General features: G+C 48.6%; 1 protein-coding gene across 1 annotated transcript in view; it reads right to left on the bottom strand.

Moving 5' to 3' along the window:
* Window positions 1–1,025: 1,025 nt before the first annotated feature.
* The window catches only part of LOC119444533 (uncharacterized), a 39,277-nt gene continuing 21,269 nt past the window's right edge, over window positions 1,026–19,033 (bottom strand). Inside the window, exons 7-12 of the mRNA XM_049663409.1 lie at window positions 9,225–11,274; window positions 8,378–8,494; window positions 6,287–6,464; window positions 3,566–3,769; window positions 2,368–2,600; window positions 1,026–1,262 (exon numbers count right to left, since the gene is read on the bottom strand). Of these exons, the coding sequence (XP_049519366.1) occupies window positions 1,093–1,262; window positions 2,368–2,600; window positions 3,566–3,769; window positions 6,287–6,464; window positions 8,378–8,494; window positions 9,225–11,274 (2,952 nt within the window). The 3' untranslated portion in view covers window positions 1,026–1,092. The remainder of the gene's footprint in view (window positions 1,263–2,367; window positions 2,601–3,565; window positions 3,770–6,286; window positions 6,465–8,377; window positions 8,495–9,224; window positions 11,275–19,033) is intronic.

Raw genomic sequence — 19,033 nt, forward strand, 5'->3', positions numbered from 1 at the left:
TGAAAAACTAATAAACAAAGTAGTCATTAAATTACAAGTTACCCGTAATTACCCGTAAAGACGTAATTGATTATAATTATATACATGCAATTCCTTACGTACAAGTCTGGCCACTGCCCAGTTCATGCAACGAGCAAAACTCGCTGCTAGCCTCAGGATGGTCAGAGCCTGCCTGCCTCCATGGGGAGGCAGGCAGGCTCTGGGGAGGCAGGCAGGCTCCATTACAGCGGAGGCCTGCCTCTGGGGGCAGGCCTCCGCTGTAATGGAGGCCTGAGGCAGGCCTCCGCTGTAATGGAGGCTTGCCCCCATGGAGTGGCGGGTGAGGAGAATGTTCCTCACCCGCCACCAAAGCCACGTCGTCAAGGCCGCCCTCGACTTCCTGGAGGGCACCTCGCTGTCCAGCCGACTCTAGGGGTCCGCTAGCCACTGCCAGTCCAACTATGTGACTCCACCTTCCCTCTCCAACCCTTCCCTCATTATTCTACCCTTTTTCGCCCCACTTACCTCTCCCCACGAACACTGAGCCATCCTTCCGTTAGGGCTGCAGAAGTATGTGCCTTTCCTCCACCTCAGCCGCAACCCTCCTCCTCCCCCCTCTCCGGGTCCCTTGGCACACGGCGTCCGCATGGGAGAATGCTAGGAAGGAATGTCACTTGCGGATGGACTCTATTCGAAGCAAATGGAAGGAATGTCTTTGCTGACCGTGCAGGTCATCTCCTGGCTGCATGGCAACGCAGAGGAGATGTGAGGAATGCTATCATTTTATTTGCGGACGTTGTGCGCGAACGTTCTCTGCCCGCCGCATTACAAGTTCCAATGTTTTTTATCACGCTCTCATCAGGCCCCACTAAAATTTTTGTTTGGCCTTGAAGAGGGGCCCTTTAAGCGGGCGCTGGATTAGGTTAACCAGTCCCCCACAAAATTTACAATCGTGTGCTTATGTTCCCACATTGTTGGTATTGGCATCGATCAAAAAATACCTAGGAAATCGTACAGCCGCACTCGCACAGTAATATTTTTCCTTGCAAGAAATTTATTAAATTTCGGTTGGCCGACGACGACGCAATGAGCACGAACATCTCGGCGTGTGCGTCATTTGAACGCGTGCCTTCTGACGGTGACGGCACACGCCTGGCTCAGTCGCATAGGCAGCGGTGGCAGCGTCACCCAGCGGTCGGTCACTGGGTTGTAGCGGTAGGCATTTCTCGTGGCTGCTGCGGCATCGTCCGCTAACTGACCGCCGAGGATGTAGATGTCATCGCCTGCGTACCAATACCCTGCTAAGTCGAATGCTGTACAGTTATTTCCAGGGCGTCCTGTCCTCGCCTGGCGACACTACGGCGGGTGCTGCGCGGCTACTACATGGAGATAGCGTCCCAGTCACTAGCACGTGTGCCAGCGTGAAAAGGGAAATGACATATTATGCCGATCATTTTGAATTGAAACTATAATGCTATGTCTCGATTCCCCGATAAGCTCTACTCGAAGTCGGGCGCTAAGTACAAACGGCATCTGAACAGCTGCTAAGGTATGACATAATCGAGCATATACTGAAATACGCCAGACAACGTGATTGTGTGCTATACGTTAAGCATGCACGAAGATGAATTAAGTGAGAACAGAAACGTGATACAGCGGGACCAGATATGGGAAGGTCGCAGTTACACCTATCAGCTATCGCACACGTTAAAAAAGTGGGTTGCCGGAACGGTATCTGCGCCGTTTGCTCAGCCATAAGAAACTCAGTGGGTTGTGCGTAGAAGTTAGAGAGTTCATTCAGCAAGCTGCGCTGGCTAAAGATGCTCATTCTGTAAAACACACGAGCAGGCTCTTGCTCTGGGTGCGCTTGGTGCTGTTCCCACCACATCACTCAAATGCGCGCCGGTGTACGTTAAACGCATGACCGCACGTGACCACGCACACATTATGTGGCTCACGTGTACGTGGGCCTTCACCTTTTAAGCTTAAGTCTGAACGAACACCGAAATTACTCTAAAGTCATTTACGTTTTTAGTATATGGATATAGATTATTGTTGTGCGCTTCGCTGATTGGGCATTATTGTTTGCACAAGTTCCAGTGACATGTTTTCGAGATGTGTAATTATGCAAAATTTTACTTGCAATATTAAGTTTTACCTATTGTTATTTTGTGAACATGCACTCGAAGCGGAGATTGATGAGCAACATCCTGCACGTGAGCGACACCACTCTTAATATAGGCTTACACGTTTTATTGAAAAATCTTAATTTTGCGATTCCCTCCAAACTTACGTTCCACTCAGTGATCTAAGAAGTATGCTCACGGTATACCTTCAGCTCCACCATTCTACTACTTGGATATGCGTAGGAGTTAATACAGTACTCACCGAGCGACGCGAGTCCCACGCTATGTGCTCGCACTGGCATGACGCTCAGGCGTGACCACGAGTCGTTGGCTGGTGAGTACTCGAGCACGTCCCCGATGGGTGCCATGGGTTGCTGATGCGGCGACGCCTCTGCCGGCGCGCGCACCAAGCCACCCACAGCCAGGAGGCGGCCGCGGTGAGCCACCAGTGAGCAGTTGCACACGGGCAGGGGCAGGGACGCCTTGTGGTGCCACCTAGTACGTACACGACGCGCTATGAAACTGCGCGGCATGTTCGCTGATGTTTCGCACACGTTGAAACCGCATCGTATTTTTTTTCTACGTCAGCTCAGCACTCGGGTGTCGCATAGAGTTAAACCAAACGATATGTTATCGTATAAAACATGTATTTTACTAAAAAAATGTAATAACCAAGGTCTTTAATTTCTTTCACTGCATGAATGCAATAAAGTCATGTTGATGGCATAAAACAAACGTAGGTCGCTTCACGATCGATCCAACTGCAGTAATACATTTAGAGTTCACGTCTGTGCCTTGGAAGAGCAACTGTGCAAAAGCGATAGTCAACTCCATCCAGACATAAATGAAAACGTATAAAGGAACTGGCAAATTACAGAAAGGAATCTCGCTATAAAGCCAAAGCTTCCTTAAACGGAAAGATGGAAGTGCTTAAATGAGGCTAAACAACAGGGCCCGAATTCATAAAAAGCTCTCTAGAATTGTTCGCAAGAGCAAATTTCAGCCAACCCTGAAGCGGGACGTATTATCGAAAGCAGCCAGCCAAGGGCAAAGCAAACTTTTCAGTGAAATCTCAGTGAGTTCGGCCCCAGGACGGTGACAGTTAAAACATGTTCGGTAGCGACTGATTTCACGAATGTATGTAATTATACACATAACCACCATCAGAATCCCAGTTCCGCTTTAACATCCGCAACCTTTTCGACGAATCTTGCATACGTTTGTCACCAGTATTCGAGCACGATTAAAAACGATGTGTCCCGCGTCCTTCAATTAAGCTACGGTTAAGAAAGCCTCCACTTTGGCTTCTGCGATTAAATGGAAAGCTGGCACAAAACGTCCCCGAGATCTCTACATCTGGCATACTAAAACTACGATATATAACATATGTCAGGGTAAAAATGAGTCACAAGTTATAACAATGAGCCGACATAACATTACTGCTTGAGTAGGGCACGTACGTGTCGTCCATCGGATTGAAGCACATGGTGTCGGGCACGATGCAAACCTTTCTCTTGTGGCCGGGAACCATCATGAGGCCGCCGACGACGTACATCTGTCCGCGGAACTCGACCGCATTCGCTGCCATGCGGGCGCAGCACAGAGGCGTCACCTCCGACCATCGGTCCAGGTCTGGGTCATACACCTCCACTGAGTCCATGAACCTGGTGAAAAAACATTATGAGGTTTTACGCGCAAAAACAACGACTTGATTATGAGGCATGCCGTAACAGGGGACTCCGGAATAATTTGGGACACCTGGGTTTCTTTAACGTGCCCCTAAATCTAAGTACACGGGTGTTTTCGCATTTCGCCCCCATAGAAATGCGGCCGCCGTGGCTGGGATTTGATACCGCGACCTCTTGCTTAGCAGCCAAACAGGTGCGTGGGTATGTGACGTGTGCGCATTAAACAATTCATGCTTACGTTGCGCTGGCAAGGGCTTGAAAACGAGAAATGACGAATATAGAACGATGCGTCTTCCTTTGTGGAGGTTGCGATCCCTGGGCTTGGATGCCTTCATATGCTCGCCTACGCCGTGTGTGTGTATGAAGGCTCCCCTGCGACTCACGGTCCGCGCTCTTGGTTCCTCAACCGGCATAGACCACTGGCTTTGGCGTCGCCCTCCTGACGGAAAAGCTTGGCGACCTTGTTTCGAGTGGCTTGGAGCTGTCCTGCAATGTCTCCCCTCTTGTGTCGGCGTCTAGGGATACAAGGAGGCGGACACCCCTGCACTACTCCCGTCAGGATCGCTGTAACGCCCATCGACTATGCGAGGCACACGTTGCAGTGGCACCTAACAGCGCTTCACTCGCACGAGCGCGTCGGCTGTCATGGGCTCTGTGGCCACCACGACCATCTCTTTTCTTTCCCCTCTTTGTGTCTCATTCCCCAAGGCGCTGAGTCATGCTGCCAAAAGGGTTGCAGAAAATATCGCACCTTACCCTCCACAATCAATCTCTCTCTCTCTCTATTGGAGATGTTGCGAGAGGTGCCACTTTGCCACATACATGAACTTAAAGTAAAACTGAAGAGTGAGACTGCCCTCGGCCCCTGCGAGGACGTGAACTGGAAAGAACGCCGCAGCATCGACTGTGCCCACAGAGCGGAAGTATTTTTTTTTGTCTTTATAATCCCGCACTAAATGTAAAACCAGACACGCTGTCGGCAACTAAAAATTAATTTACGATTACGTGCGATCTTTGCGGAAGTCGAGAGCATTTGCCTCTATCTTCAGTGGTACTGGATAAATCTCTTGCAATATCATTAACGCACAGCGAAAGTTATGCCAACCGAATTTTCACGTCGCACACATTCTGCGGTGAAACCTAGAAGAAGCGTGATTTCAGTGCACAGAGCAAGATAAAATGGCATTCGGGACCTCTGGTGGGAGAACTTTATTTCGGCGTCACTTTCTGCCTGTCTTACTGCTTTAGCCTAGTACATTTGTCCGAACAACTCATCTAACGTAACGTAAGCCCCGTATGCGACCTGCCATCGCCGCGGAATTCGTCTGGTTAATCCGCTAATTTCAATGATGAGCGGCGGACGTGAAACAACGACCAATCCTAAGCAGTCTTATGAAATAGAAGCTTTCTGAATGCTTCTCTTATGCATTAAAAATCTACTGCGATATCCAATAGAAACTACGGGATTATGAAGGATAAACGACGGATATTTTAAATATAGTTTTACGCAACGAAACTATCGCCTGGCTTAGACAATCATCCCCCAATGGTTCCTGTGCACTTTTACAGCGAAACTGTTAGTGCGACTAGAAGCGTTTGAAAACATTATATACTAGTTTTCGGTGTTTTGTGAAATTCCTAGGTCAATCAGCGAGCCTATATTTAGACAGAATCGGGCCATGCTATAGGGGTGATGTGCAGGCAAATGTTGAAACTGTGTCGGTCGATGAGGGGCTAAATGAAAATTGCTAAACCACGGTTTCCTGTCTCTTTGGAGGTGTTATATAACACGCTTCAACTAAATGTGGTATCAATTATATGAACGGAGGCCACATTATGGATGACGTGTACTGACTGTTTAAAGAGTGCAAGCCCGTTGTAGAAAATTATCCATGTATGCGTTCCGCAGCTTTACAAGCATATATGATGAACCACGCAGGAATATTGCCCAATGTTCCAAAAGAGCATAACGTGCCACAAAGTTGAAATTTTGAAAGAATATGAATCAGCTTATGCGTGAGCGCGCAAAGTGTCAACATGCCACGTAATTTCTTAATAAGCAAGTATTCAAAAGCATCGTAGGGCTGTTATCCGTTCTTTCCCAGTGGCCCCTAAAGACATAACATCTCCCTTGCTTCTGCTGCAAAGACGAGCACTGTCTCGCGAGAGAGGAGGTTAGTGTGTGCTAAGAGGTCGCAGGACATAACAATATGCTAACACAAGCATGCCATAAGACGAGCAAGTCAGATTAGAGAAAACAAAAACGCGAAATCCGTGTTTTTCAAAGGCAGAACGTTTGCATGGTGCTGTGCATGCTCTCTACGAATTATACCTGTCCCAAGTACGCGACTATGCTACTAAGCCCTATAACGGGTAATGCGCTATAGCTGTCACGGTTGCTGCTTCGCACTTGAACGAGAGCTACCAAATACACTATAGTGTTTATTTTTTTCCTGAGACATTGCAATATCCTTTTTGCGAACGCAGATGTACCCTTCGTCCACGGACTGTCCACCGACTGCGTACACCTTCCCGAGTATCACGGCCACGCCGTGATGGCAGCGTGCGCGTCGCAAGCTGCCCATGGTCTCCCAGCAGCTTCTGGACAGGCTGAACCGGTGGCATGCCGCGGTGGCCAGCTGGCTGGCGTCGTTGCCAACTTCGAAGCCACCTGCAAGGACGTGGAAAATAAATGGCGCCAAAGCTGCACTGAGTGGTAGCTCTTCGAGTGCTCCGAGTAATGCAAAACGTACGGTGCAAAGTTTCGAGGTGGTAATAAACAAATATCGGTGCGGATCTCTAATGAAGCCTGGTTTGCTGACCATAGCAAAACAGGGGAGGAAAAGGTATGCGATCAATTTACTTTTAGGAGGAGATATATGCGTAAGCTTTCACAGTGTGGTCTCTATAGGGAACTGACATAACGGATATATGTATACTTAAAATATAGAGGACTAAGAATGGTTGCGCTCGTCATATAATGCATAGAGCCCGTGCTCCATTGGAGTATTACAATGAGTGCTAAAGAAATGCAAACGCAATTGATAGCCGCGTAGGTTGGGATGGTGTGATCAGATTAGGAAAGCTGCAGGCGCATAATTATCAAGTAGGCTAACACAAGACAGCGGTAATTTGAGGGCGCTGCAAGAGGCCTTCGCTCTGCAGTTATACATAGTCCAATTACTACGGCGGCTTTTAATTGGCGTCGGCTGAGCTCTATTACCGTAATCGCAAACGTTTTACATCACCTCTGAGAATGCCGCGCGTTCACCTAGTAGCCCATTGCTTGGGATACATACCGACTGAGAAAAAAACAAGCTGGGTTCCGTCATTAAAGCCACGGCTTATCAAAGGTTAGCGCAGTACAGCCCGTTGATTTTAGCTGTGAGACTGTAAGGGCACATCTCCACCCGTTCAGTGCAATGGCTCCTCTTTTTCTATGAAACGGGACGTCACTGTGAAACAGCTCCCGTTTCTTTCTCTTTCTTTCTTTTTTTCTTTCTCATTCCTTTGTAGCCCGCACTAATTTACCCCATTGCTGCTGTTTCTTTCCGAAACGGCAACAGCAGGACACACATTGCTGCAAAAATGGTTTCCCGACAGCTAGGCTGCTAAATAAACTTCTCGCAGTATGCAGGAGCAAATGTCTCATTCAGTGGTGCGCATTTCCAATAACTTAGTTAGACATGCACATAGAAGATATCCCAGATGAGTTGAAAGCTACTCATAGTGCGACAGCAGCGCGTTAACTATAGACTGACGACAAATCTCTCATTCTCATGTTTTTCCTGTTATTTTATACCGCTGTTTGTGTGTTATGTACAAAAAAAATTGCCTAAGAACTTGTTCTCTTGTTGAATGTCACCTGTTAAGACGCCGAACGGCTGAGGAGGTTTCCCGACAATGACATTATGCACATGAGCACAATGAAAAAGGCAACCTCAAGCCATGTTCCCTGTCTCACCATCACCGATTCGGCAATGCTGTCAGGATTCCCCACATCGCTGTCTACTCACCATGTTAGGGCGAGCAGAGATCATGTTGAGCATGCTATCGCTAGTGCCCATGGCTGGAACTGGTACACGCGTAGCCACAGAATAAGTGCGCATGGACACTAATGGTACATTCGACTGCTAGATTCAGAGCGCTCTGGAACGCTCTCGAGGTGCGGTTTAAATTCGGCTGGTTGAAATCGAATGCTTGGAACACATTAGCCTGGTTCATTCGAAGCGCCGTGCTTCAACTCAGAGCGCTCGGAAGCGCTACCACCGTCGAGCTGTGAGAGCAACCGATAATTCGACAGAATGTCGAGATGTGGCTACTCCGATTGCTTCGGGGATACTGAACGTTTGGCTGGGGCAGCCTTTCTCTGGCTCCAATGTCGAGAGGGCTCTGCATCATCGCTACAAGACGAGTTGGAGTGCGGTAGCAACCAGTTGAATGAACCATTAGGTGCCTGACGCTTTGTCGACGTACGATCATGAATGAAGATAACAGTGACGGCCACCTTGCAACATCCAAACTTCGGTCACCATGCATACATTCGTGATTGCATATGTGTTAACTGTCTTCGGGTCGACTCACCCACAACATAAATATAATCCTGATGTATGACAGCCTGGTGACCGTAGCGGGGCCTTGGCATCCTGCCCACAACCTTCCATTTGTTCTCTTGGGGCCCGAATGAGAAAATGGCGGCACCTGAGCGGAGAGAAAACAAAAAGAAAATGAACAGACACGTCAGAATCACATAGGGCCCAGCAATTATCCCAATATAACCGGTAACCTTCAGTCTAAAAAAGTCGTTTTATTTTTCTAATAATTAGATTTGCTTCCCACGTATTTTCGAGAAAGCAATCACTGCACCGACCTCAATGAAACACAAGGATGAACACACATGGCAGCACATGACGGCAAAACCTGATTAAGTGATTCACGTCAGACATCATCTGCGTGGAGCAAGAGACAACCTGCTATCTCATGGTCCGCCTTCTAACTTACCCGACTCATTACCCTTTTGGCAGACCGCCAGGAAGAATGCCTCGCTGATAAATTAGTCAACTACCTTGTATCACGGTCACGTACGATCTGTCGATTTACTCCAAGATCAAAATGCTACTTATGAATCACGTGGGACATTAAAATACCACTTTTAGTTTAGGGAAATTTAGTCGTTGCAGATTACAAATATAACAAGCCTCTATGACTACGAAATGATTAACGTTCAGTTTATAAAAGATTCCGCCCACAGAGGTACGATAAAACAGTTCAATAAAGTTGACCGATGTACATAAAGCATGTATGAATTTTACAGCGGACTCTTGCTCGCTCAGAAAGGCTTATGTCTGGCGCCTCAAACGTAGAGTTTTGACTCGGCCTATTCAGTTTTACGTAAATGGCACGCACAGGAACCATGGCGCGCTGTACGTACTCTCAAGATTAGCGCCTTTGGAGTCGGCTGCCAGACCTCCCAGCAGAGCGACCACCAGCTGCTGGTCGCCGACGGCGGCGTACTCGAACGCCTTGGAGCTCAGGTCGGACGTGTGCGGCGTCTCGGAACGCGCCCGGTGAGGCACCTTAGACAGGCGCCGGCGACGCTTCTCCCGGTCGGTGCGGGAAGTCGTCTTGCCGACGACGAGCGACAAGTCGGAGCCACCGCCACCCGAAGAGAGCCTATTAGCGCTACGTGCCTTGCGTCGGACGCCCCCAGAGCTGAACTTCTTGCCCGCCACGCCTAGGTCCGACCTGCCCCTGTCCTTGTCGGGCTTGCGCTTGGGAACAGTGGACTTCGAGCTTTTGCCGGATGATTTGGCATGACTGCTCGACCCCGAGTGCGATTTGCGGGACGAGCGCTCGTGCGACTTCGACATGCCGTGCTTCGAGCCGCTTTTCGGCCCGCCGCCTCCAGGTCCTTCCGCTGAAGGCTTCCTCGACCTCGATGCGTTCACAGGGGCGTCACGCTTATTGCTTACCCCTCCTCCGCCACCAACCGATTCGGACTTGGACTCTCCGGGCTTTTTCTCCTTGCTGTGCTTCTTCTTCTTGATCTTTTCCTTGCTGCCGCCCTTCTTGCCTTCCTTGCTGGTCGACTTCTCCTTGCTCAGCTTCTCCTTGCTCCGCTTGTCCTTGTTGTGTTTTTCCTTGCTTCCGTGCTTTTCCTTGCTGCGGTGTTTCTCCTTGCTTTGTTGCTTTTCTTTACTTTGCTTATCCTTGCCGTGTTTCTCTTTGCTGCTCTTTTCCTTGCTGTGCTTCTCCTTGGAGGCACGCTCCTTGCTCGATTTCTCCTTACTGCCTTTGTCAGCCTTCTCCTTGCTTCCTTTGCCCACCTTCTCCTTGCTGGACTTATCCTTGCCAGCCTTCTCTTTGCTTCTGGATCTCGAGCTGCCTTCCTTGGAGGAGCCCTTGGCCTTCTTGGACTTGTGCTTGCTGGCCTCCGTCGTCTTGGCCTCGCTCTTGCCGATCGTCTCCTTTGCGGCGGATTCCTTGCTCTTGCCTCCCCCTTTCCCTTTGGTGCTCTTGCTGCTCTTGCTGCTTTTGCTGCTTAGCCAAGGACAGAAACCCTTCTTCTTTTTCTTCTCTTTACTACCCTTGCCTTTGCTTTTCTTGTCTTTGCTCTTGCTCTTCTTGTCTTTGGACTTCTTCTCCTTGCTCTCTTTCTTTTTTTCCTTGCTGTCAGCGGTCGAAGGCGGGAAGGTCGTGGCCGATGTCGGCTCACTCACGGTCGGAGGCATGGCGGTCGACGGCGTCGCGGCGACGTCGGATGTCGCAGTCTTCGAAGCGGCGTCCGCTTCCTGCTTGCCTCCGTGCTTGCCGCTGTGTTTGCCCTGGTGCTTGTCCTTACCCTTCTTGTCGCCCTTGGCGTCCGCTAGCGAATCGGTCTTCTTTTTATCGGGGGACACGTACCCTTTGGCATCCTTGGTCTTCGACAGTTCCTTGGGAACGAGCGAGGGCTCCGATATGGGGGCCGCCTTGCGGAGCTCCTTGGAAGCGGAGTCCTTTTTTCCTTCCAAAACCTTGGCCTCACCCTTGTGGGGCTTCTCCGGCTTCTTCTCAGCGGCCTCGGACTTTTCCTTGGGCTCTTCCTTCTTGCGCGGCGCGGTCTCGCTCTTTTTAGCCTCAGGCTTGGATTGAGGCTTCTCCTCCGGCTCGGCCGGCAGCACTGCAGCCTGTTGTTCGAGGCTAAGCACCAGCGGCGCTGTCACAGGTTTTGGTTGCTGCTGTTGTTGTTGCTGCTGCTGTTGCTGCTGAGGCGGAGGCTGTGGCTGCGGCGGCGGCGGCAGCTGCTGTGGTGGCGGCGCCGCGTGCACAACAGTCGCACTTTGCTGTCGCGCGATGGGAGCGTCGGCGGGTGGCACGGGACCCGGGGCGCCTGCGTCGTAACTCGGCAGTGACACAACCGGAGGCTTGGGCGGCTCGGCTGCATCGGCGGTGCTTTGGCGTGGCGGTGCAGGCAACCGCTCGGCGCCTTCGCCTGCTTCCACCTGCGCCGCCACGTTTGTATGCTTAGCATTGAAGCAAATGAAGCCGATAAAACGCATTTTCACGACTGTACATCACACTAGGGGCGTCAACCGACGGGATAAAGTTTTGTTGATCAGAGAGCGGCGTTATTTTCTTGGCAGTTTGCAGTGACTATAAACAATTGAGTCCTAGAACCTACGGCCACGGCAGGTGCCATAGCTCAGTGCTCTGGATTAACTGCTTTGGCTGCAACTTGCTTGTTCACACAGTATACCATATTTATTATACTTTGCATTATATTATGGTTTTTCGACGTTACTTCAAGATTTGTATTTTCTAGTCAATTCAATTGTTTTGTTGTCTTGTCATGAGCTCGCGCTGGTGCCATTAAAGTGTCTTTATGTTAGACCCATCATTATTACCCTTACCGATTAAATTAAGCAGTATTTTCTTTCTTTTGTGCAGTTGCATGTCGAAATGTGTGATGAAACATAATCATGAAAGTTCAACTTGATTACACTGGGCTCGCCAACGTGCGCCGATATTGAAATACGTAAGCGTTTTAACATTCCCCTCCCAACACTATGCAGCTTCAACAGCCGGGTAACGCGTAGAAAGAGCGGCGAACATCACTTATAGCTAATAATCTGTGTGTAACTGTGTAAATAGCTAATATAAAGTAAGTGAACTTTGGTTCAGTTCTACAAAACACGCATCGAGATTATCGAACGGAAGCTGGTCAGTGTTCATGACCCATCGAGCTAAAAAACATGCCTATTCAACGCAATGTGGGAATCTAAGTCACATGCAGCTTCTTTCAGTTCGTAAAAGAACGTTGAAATCTATGCTTATTTCTGTGTTTATGCGTATGCATATGCGCACATTCAGACAAGTATTTACTTTATTTTTTTCTCATAGAAGTAATGACTTCAAGCGACAGAGCCACCTTGTAGGGCGGAGGTGTGAAGGGTTTAAGACCATATATATGACTGTATGGAGAGGATCAAGCTTCTCGAGTAAGCGCTGTAGCAGCACAAGTGAATGACAACCGCCCGGACTCGTGTCGCCTGTCGCTGTCTGTGTCACGAGAAGCAAGGCGATTTATGATTGTTATGTTGTAATGACACGCGAAAGAGTATAAAGTAAGAACTTGATAGGATAGGGGAAGAACGCTCTTTTTTTCCGCTCTTGCATCACACTGTTTAGCGTCCTGTTACACCACACTTATGAACCAAGTAAAAAAAAAAGTTGCAGTGGCTTAGCTCGGCTATGCCAGGATATACGTAGCGTTAGCAAAGGTTCAGCTGATTATTCTTAGCTTTCCTGGTTGTCTCCTACGCTCAACCGCTAATTGCCAGGCAACTACTTCGGGATCCGATCAGTCAAGCTTCTCCGTTCTTCTGCGCTGTTGAGCAGCATTTGCGCTCTCCTCCATGGCTATACCACACTGGCAAACGCCAGTCAGAAGCGCAGCGGCTCCAGCGCAGTGTCAGACGGCGACTGCACAGCGAGCGCGCGCCGGCGCCAGTGCGTCTACCACGGCTACGACGTCACTCCTCTGGAATGCGCAGACCGGCGCCGGTGATCCGCGCGCGGCGGCGGCGGAGTGCGCGAGAGGTGCCGGCTCCGGTGGCTCCGGTGCGCATGCCGTGTGACATCACTGACCCTTGCGCATGCGCAGCACGGCTCTAGATGTGCCGCGCGAAACGGGCTTGGCTAGGCCAGTGTAGCTAACGCTACAAAAGCAACAAATTAGAATTCCGAGGTTTTAACGTGCCAAAACCACGATCTGATTATGAGGCGTGGCGTAGTGCGGGACTGCGAATTAATTTGGCCTACCCGGTGTTCTTTAACGTGCACGTAAATCTTTGTGAACGGAAGTTTTAGGGGCGAAGCTCCTTAGGGTGTGGGTCTGTCCCTCCTCTGTAGTATGTAGTAGTAGTAGTCGTCGTCGTAGTAGTCGTCGTCGTCGTAGTAGGTAGCCACGTCTACTTTTATGAGAAAAAAAATTCCGGAAGTTGTGTCCATAGCGCGGAATCGAACCAGGGACCCCTCGCTTCCGAGCGCGCGGCACTAACCACTACGCCACGAAGCGCACATGGACACACGCACCACGATGACAATAAATACCCAACAGTAACGAAAGACTGCGCGTTTCTAACGCGTTTGTGCTAGCGCGTTACGGCCCATGTAAGAAGCTGGTGTAAGACGCTGTGGCCTCTCCGCCTTACCCGCGTATTCATAAACGCTCCTCGACTTGAACTTGACTTGCCACCTCCTTGGGCAGCGCGTTCGAAATGCGTTGAAGGCGGTGGCAAGTCAAGTTCAAGTCGAGGAGCGTTTATGAATGAATGCGGGGGTTATACTCTCTCAGCAGTCATGTGATGGCGTCGGCAAACGCGATGTACGTTCCGGCATGTGTAAACGGCTGCGTAAGACGCTGTGGCCTCTCCCCCTTACTAGAGAGTACTGCACGTTTCTAACGCGTTTGTGCTAGCGTCCCCTTAAGCGGGAGATGGTGCAATTATAATGAAGGGCGCTGTTATAAAATAGGAATGACGTCACATATGGCGCGTGTCATTGGTGGAAGTCAATCGTTCGATTTAGTGCGGCGAGACTGGGCGAATTACACGGAAGATTCACGGTTTACCGATGATTCCCTCCGGAGCTTCGCCCACTCATCATCATTCACCCCGTGGATATGCGGTGTTCTTTCTTTTCGCCCGCATCGTAATGCGTCCGCCGCAGCCGGGAGCGAACCCGCGACTTCGAGCTTAGCAGCGCCACGCTGTAACCAATAAACTAACGTGGCGGGAAGAGGTATGTAACAACTAGCGCAGTAACAAGTCGTAACGTGATTCATGATGCTCGTCGAAGGAATAATGTTGTTGTGAGGTGTATGCAAATAGAAATAGGGAGCGTATGTAAATCTAAGGATTCTATATACCTACTGTGTCATAGTGGCGCATGCCCATCCTGGGGGATTGACCAAGAACGGGCACCCACCCACTGCACAAACTCAGGGGCTGAAGATGTCTATTGCGATACACATATATCCAGTCGCACATGCACAGTGGCGGAGGTTGTCTATTAGTCGAGAAAGTGTACCTATACGTACGAGCGTATACCAAACCTCGGCAGGTTAAGCAAAGCAAGTTTCGCTGTGAGTAGGAATTACGCTACCAGCAGTGTATGTCATCTACATATAGATACATAGCATATTCCTGCCCGAAATTCCTCACAAGATATTTCAGTTCTCCAAGCAGCTGTGTCCCGACTGCGAACGGTAAGCTTTGTGGAAACATCCTGAGCGGAGCTCCAATACATTTTTCGACAAACCTTGGAAGACACATCTCAAAAGTGGTGCCCAATATTCCGCATCCATTTTAACTGGACATTCCTTGAGCACACCCACAACGGTTTTGCTTGGATTCGCGTCGATTTTCTCAGCATTCCTGTATATTCTGTTAATCGTTATATGATAATCAGCTGGAGACCAGTAACTTCGATGTTGCAAGTGTCCCTACACTATGAAATGATTAACTGCTGATATTTAGGTAATTACCCGCTTGGTAGTTGATTATCCCTCGTATGCTTATGCTGATGCCCGTCTCACTAATGACACTTTCCCAAAACGTATTTATGCAAAAGTTATTGCATCAACTTCGTTGAAACCTGTTCCCTTCTTAGCATTCAGTCAGAATTTTTAAAACTACGAACGTGTTCCGCAGCTCTAGCGCTGGACATCGTCGACATCTAGCACAGTCCACTTGCCTATGTGTACCTGTTGAACTGCTTATTATTTTAGCGCGACCATCTCATTCGTCACTCCAGTACGCACAATTATACTTTGTGTCAAATTTTGTTTTGCTGTGAGTTCCTCTGACTATAACTACGATGAACCAATTAGCTTACCCGCCGTGGTGGCATCCTGGCTTTGGTTTGCGCTGCTAAGCCCGAGGGCGCGTTACCTAATCCTGGCCGTGGCGGTCGCATTTCTAAGGGGGCGAAATAATAAAAAAAAGCACCCGTGTACCGTGCATTGGGTGCATGCTAAAGAACCCCAGGTGGTAAAAATTAATCCGCAGTACCCCGCAACGGCGTGCCTCATTATCATATCGTGGTTTTGGCAAACCTCGCATTTAATTTTAATTTTAACCAATATATTCGCAAAGACGGAATGAAGTCCGCCACTGAAGAATGCCTCAGAGAGACCTCGCCTCTCTTCTCCTGCGCCGATCGTTGTTCCTATTCTTTCGCGCGTTAAATGCGAACCACTCCACTCTCCTGCGCTCTTTCTGTTGACACCCGCTGCTGTAATAATTGAAAACGTTCCCTATCTTTGATATGGTGCAGCTTGGAATAATATATCAGCTGACGTACACGTGCTTACTCTTCTACCAATGTATCGTATATTAGAGCCTGACCGAGCAAGCGAAGAAGAAGCGGACGAAGTGACGCTGCCTGCGACTTCACCGCTGGATCAGCTGCCTTTTCCTTTTTGTTAAATTGACAATATGTGTTTTTATGTGTTTCTATTGCCGCTCGGTTCATGGCCTATCCGCCAGATTGGGTTGCGCCATTTCACTGAAGAAGTTTCCATGCACCCGATCGACAGGTGTGAGCATGTGTGCTACTAATACAACGAAGGCATTCAATTCTCCTGGAAGTCTATTGCTCAGAAAGCCGAAAGCGGAAAATTCGAAAATGCAAACAAGACTACGAGACACTGAGCGGTGAAGAAGGCGAAATAATCACATGGTGAAATTGGCACATGGGTAATACACATTGCAGTTTTTAGGTGCAAAGCCGTTTAGGGGCTTAGGGGCGATTATGTGATCTCATGTCGTCGTGGCCACACGAAAAAACAAGGTCAAAGCAAGTGCAGAATTGATCAAAATCAGTTCAAAATAAACTAACATGATTCAGAATAATGTAAAAGATAGGAATAACCAAGCCTTAAGCGCATTAATTAGCAGACACTCGTGAAAATAGTGAAAGTCGTGTAATGTGATCTCATGTGATCGTGGCCACGCGCAGCAAATGCTTTGGCTCCATGTGCGTGTTGGTTTGTTTCCGTGTGCGTGGCGGTTTCCCACGTGTGCCTTAACACATGTGTTAAAACACATGAGGGATTGCTAAACACAAGATAAACAGAGGATAAAACAAAATAAACACAAGGAAAACACAAGGGAAACACTGGTGAATCGCGGCTTTGCACTTCCCCAGCTTTCACGTTGAGTGGAACTGCATTACCGCCGAGTTTACCAAGGCCACTGTCCCGGACCGGTAGCCAATTTCGTTAACTTAGTAAGTACTAAAATTGGCATAGTATGACAAGTGTGTATGACGAACATAAATGATAGGTCATGACATGAACGTCATGACATGCCTGTCATGTAGGTCATGAAACAGCCGCCTAAAATGATAATGACACAGCCAAAGAAGACTAACACTCGAAAACCACTGACATGAGTTCGGACGTGGGTACTAAGTGAAGAAACACAGAAGGAAGGTGGTGGAAGTCATAGTCGTGACCATGACTCAGCAAAAATGACAATGACTCATCAAAAAAGATTAACGCTCCAAAACAACTGAAATGGGTTCTGACGTGGATACTAAGTGATGGAAACGCTAAGGGATGATGGTAGAAGCCGCAGTCATCAGCATGACGCAGCAAAAATCAAAATGACTCAGAAAAAAACAATAACACTCAAAAACCACTAAAATGGGCTCTGACATGGGTACTAAGTGAAGGAAACACCAAAGGGCAATGGTAGAAGTCGTAGTCATGAGCATGACTCAGCAAAAATTACAATGATTCACCGAAAAAAGATTAACACTCAGAAACCACTCAATTGGGTTCTGACGTGGGTGTGAAGTGAAGGAAACACTAAAGGATAATTGTAGTAGTCATAGTCTTCAGCATGACTTCAGCAAAACTGACAATGACTCAGCGAAAAAAAGATAAACACTCAAAGAACAGCGGATAGGGTTCGGATGTGCTACTAAGTGAAGGAAAAGGCTAAACGTTGATGGTCAAGTCATAGCCAGTAGCATGACTAGGGCTTTCGCCTTAAGTTCTCCTAGGCGTAGCGAAAGGGACTCCTGAGGACTCGTGACATGAAAGTCATGACATGCGTGTCATGTAGGCCATGAAACAGCCGCCTGCTTCTTGGTGCTCTCATGGTCATTTCGTTAACTTGGTAGGCTGCCCGCACACGGCTTCGCACAACATCGATTCTCACAGGGCGTGGGATCTGCCGGCTTTTTGAAATATTATTAACCTTGCATTCTACTCTACGTGCTAGTAAGGTTTCAACCACCTCCGCAATGATCTGCTACCAGCCGTGAAGACTGCACCTGCCAGCCATGTATCTTGAACGTACACCGCATCTGCCGCATAATGCCCGCACGAATGCGCCATTTGTCTATTGGTAAATGTATGGTCCTAAACTATCGATCAGTAAGCTCGCCGAAACATTAGAGGAGTCCTTAACCACCCCTCGGGCTTGGCGGAAAAGCACAGGCTGCGGATACCATATGCTGCTATGAAAATACTAGCCAAATGTTGGAGCTCACAAGCAGAACGCGAAGTCACCTTCTTTTTTTAAACACTCTCCTTTCTAAAAAGCCTTCTCCTCACCCGTTTCGACGGTGCCGGCGTAACCTATGCAAGATTACCATAAACGGCTGCTATTGGCCGATAGCTGACATCAATCAACAAGGGTGTCTGAAGCATCACTGCGGTGCCGCGTGCGTAATCAGGTAAATTGAACTAATAATATGCCGCCAGTTATTTTGGTCAATATGGCCTTTTTTAAATCTACGTACAGGGAACTAGGTTTTTATGACGGTTCCCTTCAACTTTACAATATAAATATGTGCCGTTAAGTCGGTAAGCAGGAATTCAATTAATGCAACTGGCTCCACGAGTGAATGAATTCCTTTGGTTTTCTTGGCAAATTATGTCCGCCTGCGCAGATTCACCTGTACTGACGTAATGTGAGTAAATTCTGCAGGATTAAAAATAAAGTGTCAGAAGCAAAACACACCCACACACGTACACACATACACACACGCAACGCCCGCTGCATAGTTCTTCCTTTGCAATGTTCTCGACAAGAGGTCCCAATACGATAATTTACTATGTATATTCCTTTGGTATTTCATATCTGTCAAAATTGGACAGTTATGCGAGGTAATAAATAAAGTGAAAATTGAAACTTTGAACACTGATTGGCTTCTTACCAAGGCAAGTGATATCTTTCGGGTGTTTCTTTTTTCTTTTCTTTTTTTCAGTCGACAAGACGACCTGGCTGTGGGCGTCTCAGGCACGGAACGACATACGCACAGGGACGATCAGAGTTAGGGTGAACACGCTAGTGTAGCCAGCACGGCCGCCTTTAGAGACATGCCTACGCAGGCGCAGTAACGCCTGGAGGTGTGAATTCGTGTCGTCTACTACATTGTCCGCACGCCGAAGTTCCGTGCGCTGAATCGTATTTCTCTCGCAGTAACGCTGCACGAGCAGAGTCGTGACTGCGAAGCGGCCATGCATTTGCGCGTCACACGCAAGCGGTCGGCAGGTGCCCCCACCCTGAGCCAAATGAACTGCATCGACTCCAGCAAACTGTTCTGTTTTGAAGAAAAGGAACATGGTCCGTTTCGTGAACAGCGGCGGGTAACGAGAAGGGCCAAATTATTGGTCCCTGTCGAAAAATTTACTTACGACTATATGCAGTTCATTACGGCCCTAAATTGGCTAAACTGTCCGGT

This window comes from Dermacentor silvarum, chromosome 3 (assembly GCF_013339745.2).
Source record: "Dermacentor silvarum isolate Dsil-2018 chromosome 3, BIME_Dsil_1.4, whole genome shotgun sequence".
In the NCBI taxonomy this organism is placed as follows: Eukaryota; Metazoa; Arthropoda; class Arachnida; order Ixodida; family Ixodidae; genus Dermacentor; species Dermacentor silvarum.